Source organism: Temnothorax americanus, unplaced genomic scaffold, assembly GCF_048541705.1.
Source record: "Temnothorax americanus isolate GAGA-0224 unplaced genomic scaffold, ASM4854170v1 Scaffold1, whole genome shotgun sequence".
NCBI lineage: Eukaryota > Metazoa > Arthropoda > Insecta > Hymenoptera > Formicidae > Temnothorax > Temnothorax americanus.
The window spans coordinates 5,222,873-5,230,771 of NW_027509230.1; the positions used below are offsets into that span (position 1 = coordinate 5,222,873).

The 7,899-nt window shown below is 38.4% G+C and overlaps 2 protein-coding genes across 2 annotated transcripts in view; one reads left to right on the forward strand and one right to left on the reverse strand.

The window, feature by feature from the left end:
- The first annotated feature begins 197 nt into the window (after positions 1 to 197).
- Tango6 (transport and golgi organization 6) lies at positions 198 to 4,298 on the forward strand. The gene is made up of 8 exons (XM_077406017.1): positions 198 to 414; positions 521 to 623; positions 704 to 938; positions 1,015 to 1,539; positions 1,659 to 2,858; positions 2,938 to 3,142; positions 3,426 to 3,577; positions 3,649 to 4,298. Exons 1-8 carry the CDS (start codon positions 369 to 371, stop codon positions 3,952 to 3,954), a joined length of 2,772 nt encoding a protein of 923 aa, XP_077262143.1. The 5' UTR covers positions 198 to 368; the 3' UTR covers positions 3,955 to 4,298.
- The window catches only part of Rab3gap1 (RAB3 GTPase activating protein subunit 1), a 31,694-nt gene continuing 26,938 nt past the window's right edge, over positions 3,144 to 7,899 (reverse strand). Inside the window, exons 7-14 of the mRNA XM_077406004.1 lie at positions 7,106 to 7,163; positions 6,905 to 6,995; positions 6,679 to 6,823; positions 6,177 to 6,357; positions 5,998 to 6,097; positions 5,202 to 5,521; positions 4,782 to 4,985; positions 3,144 to 4,580 (exon numbers count right to left, since the gene is read on the reverse strand). Of these exons, the coding sequence (XP_077262130.1) occupies positions 4,353 to 4,580; positions 4,782 to 4,985; positions 5,202 to 5,521; positions 5,998 to 6,097; positions 6,177 to 6,357; positions 6,679 to 6,823; positions 6,905 to 6,995; positions 7,106 to 7,163 (1,327 nt within the window). The 3' untranslated portion in view covers positions 3,144 to 4,352. The remainder of the gene's footprint in view (positions 4,581 to 4,781; positions 4,986 to 5,201; positions 5,522 to 5,997; positions 6,098 to 6,176; positions 6,358 to 6,678; positions 6,824 to 6,904; positions 6,996 to 7,105; positions 7,164 to 7,899) is intronic.

Consider the following 7,899-nt stretch of genomic DNA (forward strand, 5'->3'; position numbering starts at 1 on the left):
CATTGTTAACATTGTACATCGTTAACAATAATTCTGCATAATTTTTATTAAAACTATCAGACACGATTGTATCTCGCGCCAACTATGGACAACGAGTAGGAAAAAGAGAGATAACGAAGAGAGAAGTGAGACAGAATACTGCTTTATTTCGCGCATGCGCACTTCATTTTTCGAGAAACCTAACCCACCTGACCTAACCTGATGATTCACAGAACACAAAAATAAAATAATATAAAGGAAAAGCTGAACAAAATACATAGGTTTAGCAACGTTGTGTTATTGTGGAGATACTTTTAAAAGCAAAAATTGTTCCTTGAAAATGGTGTTTTGAGACAGTTGGTTGATAAAAATAAGAAAAATAAAAGAAAATGGATTATCGCGAAGTATTATCCACTTTGCTGTCCAGTTCTGATGGTTAGAATTTAAAGATATTTTACTGATAGTAAATCAAATTAATATTCTGATTAAGACAATATATACAGCATTTTTTAGCTAAATCTAATTTATATAATAATTATAGATCAGGCTACAAATTTTGATGACAGGGTGGCACAAATAATTCAGAAGGTAAAACCGCTTCTGTCAGAAGACGTGAGACAATCTATCAAAGATTTTTCTATAAGGTAAAATTTGGTATTGTGTGTATTGAAGTACTATATAAATTATATATAAATTTCTATACACATAAAAATTCTATTTATAGAAAACAATACCTTCACATATTAAGTTACATATTGCACGGTATTAAACAAGGAAATGTAAAAGTAGATACCGATGCACCTTTCAATGTGAGCCAGTATCAGTCTTTGAAAAATGCTGTGGAATTTATAACATTAATTGGAATTAAGCCCTTTCTATTACCTGGTGTAGGTATAGATATAGATAAATTATGCGTAGCTTCAACAATTACTCAGGAAGAAGACTTGAGCAGTCTGGAGGTAAAGTATTGTGTAATTTATGTATTATGTAATTTGTATAATCATTTTTCTCTATTATACGGACTTTGTGTTTCAGAAATATGAACGATTATGTTTTTCAACACACTTACTCTTAGATCTTTTCGATGATCTCAATTTACGACCGGCTGTACTTTTAAGAATCGGCCCTCTAATAGCCGCTCTATTACAATTGTCTCATGCTCCGCTAGCTAAACCATCGAACGAAGTTCGGCCAATGAATTTAAATGACCAAGAGTTTTATATGACAGTGGAGGAATATCAAAGGCTACAGAATCGTCAAAAGGCATTTCACACTAAATTTATTTCGCTATTAAGTAATTGTCCACGTAACATATGTTTTCGGGAATTAATGGCAATTTGTGGAATGCAAAATACACCAAGGTGGCTACGTAGAGAAACTCAGAACTATCTAATTAACATGCTTATGCAACCGGATGGAGTATCATCGTTAATCGCCACAATTTATAACGATGGTTTAGACCTGGGTGCGGATTGGAAAAAATTAGATACTCTTTCTCGGCTGATAACAGCAACTCATGGAAAGAACGTCGATCAATATTATGAAGCCGTATGTCCGCAGGTAGGCTAGGAGCTATTTAAAGAAATAATGTATATAAAATACATTATATCTATATATATTTGTATATATAATACAAAAGTAATTCAGAATTACATTTTTTTTTTTTTTTTTTTTTTTAGATTTTAGATCTGTTTTCCTCTGATAAGTTTAAGCATGGCACAATAATTGCAAACTGCTGTATTAAATCCCTGTATGATTACAATTCACGTGCTTGTCAGAAGTTTATTATAGAAGTCGTTTGTGCACCTCTAACAACGAAGAAAGAACCACATGTTATAAAATCTGAAAAAGAGGTTGAACGGTGTATAGAAATATTAACAAAATGTTTTTTAACGGAGGACGCCAAGTTCAAGCATCTACCTTGCAAAGTTATTTTGCACGTTGCCACGCCTCTATTTTGCCTGTACGATAAAGTCCGTGAAAGTGCTTGCTCATTAAAGACGAATTTACGACAATTGTTATTAAAAATCTTCGAGGAAGATACAACGCGGGAAAAGCTTTATTCAGCTTTTCTAGGACACGACACTTCAGCGGGATTTGGGAATTATGTGTCATCAGAATTTGGGCCGACTGGCGGTATCGAGATTATTGGTTTGAATGAAAGTTTGGACTACGAAAAACTAGCTGATACCATTTTCGACCTAGTGTCCACCGCTAGAGACTTATCTCCCAGCTTATTTTGTTACATGTTAAAGTTCCTGTCAAATCAAAATAAATGGACCTGCGAAATTGAACAACCGAAAACATTGGAGACCGAAGATGATAAAATAGAACGCATCACGATGCAGTTAGCGGCTCATAAACTTCTGTCACAATTAGCCAGCACAAGTACCGTTCAAGACGCACAGGTGAAAGATCCCGAACCACTGCTGTCGTTTATAAAATCATTGTTCGACGATTATACAAAAAGCCGTTCGGATAAAACCGAAGAAAACGATTGCGAAATGCTGTACATCAGCTTAATGTGGATCAAAATGATTCTGCTTGAGAAGAGTGCAGCAATCAAGATCGATCTATTCAAAGATTTTAAAACATTTTTAGAAGATCACCTGAAAAATGCCAATATGCCGACACAAATTAAATCGTTAATCAGCGAAGTGGTTGCCTGTATCACGACACATGATTCCCGACCCAGATCCGAAAGGAAATACTATCAAGACTTGTCCAGTTCGTCGGACAAATTTGATGAAGCCTTGAAGGATCTCGCGGACCCATTACTTCCTGTTCGGGCGCATGGTCTTGTGACACTCACGAAACTGATCGAGACTAAAGATCCTTATGCTATTGCGCGTAATGCGACCATTTTGCGTTTATTTGAGGTAAATATTTCGATCGCTCGCTTACTACGCGTTCTGCAAGTTTGTAATTGTTTGTACTCACTTACATATTTGGTTACAGGAGAATTTGAAGCACGAGGATTCGTTCATATATCTGGCATCTATCAACGGACTATGCGCATTAGCAACTGCATTTCCAGAAAAAGTTATAGAAACGCTGATGCTTGAATACATTGATATGCCTAAACGTGCCGCAATCTCGGAAATAACTGTTGAAACTAGGATAAAGCTCGGGGAAATACTAGTCAAGACAACGAGAGCCCTGGGTATGTAGAAATTCCTTTTTTATTATTTTCATATATACAGCTAAAATTTCCTATAAATCCCTTATCATTTTCATTAATTTTATTCTATACGGAACGTGATTAAATTTTACGTGGTAACAAAATTGTTAATAAATTATCGTTATTCGAAATACTGGACATAAGTCCGATAGACGATAGAAGAAAATAAAACAGGACGTATCAAAATGCGACAAGAGCGAGTCATAAGATCTTGAGGCAAGTTTTTAATAAGAATCAGGAGTAATCAGAATATGAAATTTTGCAGGTGAAATGAGCGTGGTTCAAAAAAACACGCTGGTTAACGGTTTTTTGTGCGCAATCCGCGATACAGATCCCTTTGTACGAGCCTCTGGTCTCTCTTGCTTAGGGGAACTCTGTAAAGTATTGAACTACCGTCTGGGAAACATTCTCACCGAAGTACGTATATAAGAAACTCGCAGAGCACAAGATATCGAAGAGATCTTTAAACTTGATCTTAACGTTTTCAGATTCTCTACTGCATCACATGTATATTGAAAACAGACAAAGTACCTGAATGTCGGCGTGCCGCTGTGCTGGTCGCAACGCTTCTGTTTCGTGGTCTCGACCGGGACTTGTTGAGCACCTGTACCAGCGATATGATCGATCTGTACCGCGAATTGCGCATTTTGCGAGACGACAAAGATCCCGTGCTGCAGCTTCATGTTCAGTTAGCCTTAGAGGAGATCGACCGCATCATGCGGGACTCTCTATTCACGGGATTTCCCACATTAAAAAAGACGATATCGGAGTTAGATTCAATGTCCATTCGGTAACGCAATAAAACGCACATTTGATCTTATGATCGCCATTCCACTCCCGATTAAAATAAAAAAATAATTAACTAAATCTAATAAAATATTTTCTGTAAATGATATACTTAGGTACCTAAGATGCACGCGACAAGACAAACGAATAAATTATTGAAAAATATCGCATGTTGCATCATGTACATGATTATTTCTTGTACCTATTTTCGTCCTTAAAACGAACGCGAAATCGAAACCTAATATATCGAGAAAATTAACTACGTGATGATCGTTCAACAAAAAGAACAAAGCGAACGAAATATGATGCATAATCCAGTCACCGTCGCGGCAGTTCAAGGACGCATACGCTTTTTTTCTTGCAAAAATTACTTAAAATTTATGGCGACGACACCGTCCGATTGACATTATAAGAACGTTGTATCTTCGGAAAAGAATCCAGCTAAACGAATGTGATCTCGTTTAAGGCAGACGTACAGCCGTTGCGGCTGCGGCGTGGAAGCTGGCGAAGGTCGCGGCATTATCGCCCGTAAAATAAATTCTTTGCACGATGGTTCGGGAAACATTCTGTATCGACTATCTTCCGCACTTGTATCCTTATGGGTGTTACCGACGGACGTCATCATATGAGCGGCCTGAAACAAAGCCGAAATATTTTATGTTTGAATCGTAAATTCTCTCATATATGATGTAGGCTACGGTCAACGTGACGCTACAAATGCTTCGAAGCATTCCTCTTCTCTTTTCTTTCAATGAAGAAAGAAGGAGAAGAAGAACGCTCCAAAGCATTTGTAGCGTCACGTTGACCGTAGCCATAATAATGTATAAAAATATACCTTTTGAGCGTCGCGGAACATCGTCGTTATTCGAGCTCCGATGTCTCCTCTGGAAGCGCCGGGCACACTCACCTCCTTCCCCCGCATCAATTGAATCAAAAAGGACGTGAATTCCTTGGAGTCGTTGTTACCGCCCAGCTTGTGCTGCAACGAATTTACTTGCGCGACCAGCGCTTCCACGCTCTCGACGTCGCGCGTGATGTCCTGAAGAAATTGAAATTAAAAATTAAGTCATCTATACCTATCTGTAAAAATTCTTACTTATATATATATGGAGCCTGTATATATTTTATTTCAAATATATTTATATGCGCGCATTAATATGTTATATATAAACAATTATGACAAACACTGACTAGTTATAATCGAAATCGACCTAACAATAAATTACTATATGATCGAAGAAATGTCATGTCCTACCTCATACACTTGTAGCTTTTGATGAATTGGCTTCGTCGCGTATTGCAATTTGTTGAGTATGCTCTGTGCTACATCGGGCAGGCTCGGTAGAGCTTCCTGTTTCTGTGAGGTCAGAGTATAGAGCGCGGCGTGCATTAGAGTCGGCAGCAAGAGCTGTGCAACCTGGCCTATTCGTTTCGAACACAGGTAATGCAGAGCCTTCTCCGCCTCTCGCGTGTCGTCGAACAGTCGTTTCTGCCGGTGTGCGGGAACTGGCTGCGCCGATGCCCATGTCGTTGACCACGGATTATCCGGGATCATCATCCGTGGTGACAAGTAACCTGCGTTTCGAGATTCAATATAAAAAAATATTGCAAGCGTTGGAAATAAAAAAATTACATTTATATTTCAATTGCAAATTGACGTCCCTCGGCATTTTTGTTGAGGAAAAATCGACTTTGTTGAATTGAACGTTGAACAAAAAAAAATCTGTCATTAAAAAGGTATTTAGTATTAAGACTCTCTGTCTTGACTTTTAGCTTGTAAATATTCTTAAAATTAATATGTGCAACCTTTCACATCGCTATCGATCTTGGCGTAGAATAACCTGTCTCGAAAGAAATAATTTCCTCAGATATTATAGAAAAAGAAAGAAAGAGAATTATAATATTCCTTAGAAGTCAAAGTCTCTTCGATTACTTGACTGAAATAACCGAGGTAAGTTAATTATAGATAACGAGGATTGAGCGGTGATATCAAAGTTTCAAATTTGGAATATTCTTCATAATTTTGTATGTATTAGAAAAAAAATACTGACCCTTTCCTTGTCCCCATTCGTCAACACCTTCTTCGTCGATCCAATCCCTCGGGGAATACCATCGAATAAAATCCTCTAGCACCGCGCCAGGATTTGCCGCCTACGTTATATTATCATAATGAAAATAGATGTACTCGTAAAATACGTTGCCGGGTTTAGGCTCAATACATTATGCATACCTTGAAGGATTCCATGTCGGACAACAGGGATGCGCTCATCATTCGAGCCCGCATCTCGGAGGCGTACTTGTCTGTACCGAGCTGCATCATCACCTGCGCGTCCTCCTCTAGCTGGTCCTCCGTCTTCGGTACGGGATCCTGCGTGATTGGTAGATAAAGAGGGTCTCCAGTTTGAATCAGCCTACGCATCATCAATTCCCATCTCATTAAGTTACAAATCGTGCACTTTTCAAGCCTACTTTATCAATATTTAATATTCAGTTATTGAAAACGTAGTTTATGCGATATTTTTTATACCAGCAGTTAGTATATTAGTCAATAGAAAAATCTCATGTATTTTGATACTACTTTTTTCTGTCTTCAGCTAGTAAAGTTGAAAAATTTCTATTTTATAAATCTAGGAAATATGTCTCTTTGATAATATGTAAGTAATTCTAGGTTTTAAGCAATTGACGCAAATCTCAGCCAATTTGCGGCCGCTATCTCGTAAAGAAAAATCAACCTGAGCGAAGGGTGTTTGGCCAATCTTCCCGCGGGTTTGTTCCACAGCAGGTGCTTCGCCTTCAATTGCGGCTTCGTTGACGAAACCTCCTCGCTCGCCAGCTCCTCGCTCGTGCACTCAAAAAATTCCTCATCCTCCTCGGACTCTGCGACAGCCAGACCGGGAATTTTCAAATTTATGCCGCCGACCGCATTGTGTAAAGCATAATTAAATCGCTAATGGCTACCTGTCTCCTCCACATCGTCCATCTCCGTGCTCTGAGACCTGTGCGCGTTCTCCTCCCTCGCCTTTTTCCTCGTTACACAGCAATTCATCATCTGCGCGCACAAAACGTAATAAAGAACAAAGCCAATGGGATTTTCACCCAAGGGAAGTACATATAAAAGTTACATAAGCGTTACATAAAATATTTGGCAATTCGCGTCACCTGTAACTTTTGATGCAGCAAGCACGTGCGAACGGAATCTGGAAAGCCGGGCCCGACTCTGAAATGAGATATGAAAACCGATTGTATATCGTTAAATAACGAGATTGTCTACGGAGAGAGAGTCTTTCATTTCATTGTCTTTCATTTTGGAGCACCTATCGCACGATCCCACGCGTCTACATTTTCCGGCAAAGATCAACTTTCTAAACGCCATCGACACGAAGACTATAATTATAAACTTGATGTACACGAGAGTGTTTTACACGCGTAAATTTATCGATATCGGGAGCGCGTATCTACAAATGCAGGACAAAGGATCGCCGTGGTCGCGTGAGACGGAGAGATGTGTTGAACGCCGAAGTCAAACGGGCAGGTTTGTGGTGCCGGTCGTTGATTCAGTAATCACTTGCGCCTCCCGCAAGTATAATTTCAACATTTTAACATGCAAACGCACAACGGTATTCCGTATTTCTGCGATCGACGAGTTGTACTGCACATTCACGTTCCCTATTATACCGGTGATAAACATTTAACTATATGCTTATTCCATCTATCGACTTGATGTTATTAAAATCATTAAAATTGATTCCCGTGCATTAATAGAATGATGGAATTGTAATTAATCCTACGGCCTTACAGTTGAGTGCACTTTTATTTTTAAGATTTGTTTATTAAAAAAAATTTTAATTAAAGTTTATATTCTGATGTGATCGGCACTTAAAAATCGCGACATGATGGCAATAAATTAAAAATAAAGAGTCGATCATTTCTTAAATTCTTTCTCTTTCGAAGAT

Bases quoted from the DNA above. Each gene is read 5' to 3' on its own strand.
- Tango6 (XM_077406017.1), top strand. From the start codon at position 369: ATGGATTATCGCGAAGTATTATCCACTTTGCTGTCCAGTTCTGATG. The intron at 415-520 runs GTTAGAATTTAA...TAATAATTATAG, and splicing joins TTTGCTGTCCAGTTCTGATG to ATCAGGCTACAAATTTTGAT. The intron at 1,540-1,658 runs GTAGGCTAGGAG...TTTTTTTTTTAG, and splicing joins ATGAAGCCGTATGTCCGCAG to ATTTTAGATCTGTTTTCCTC.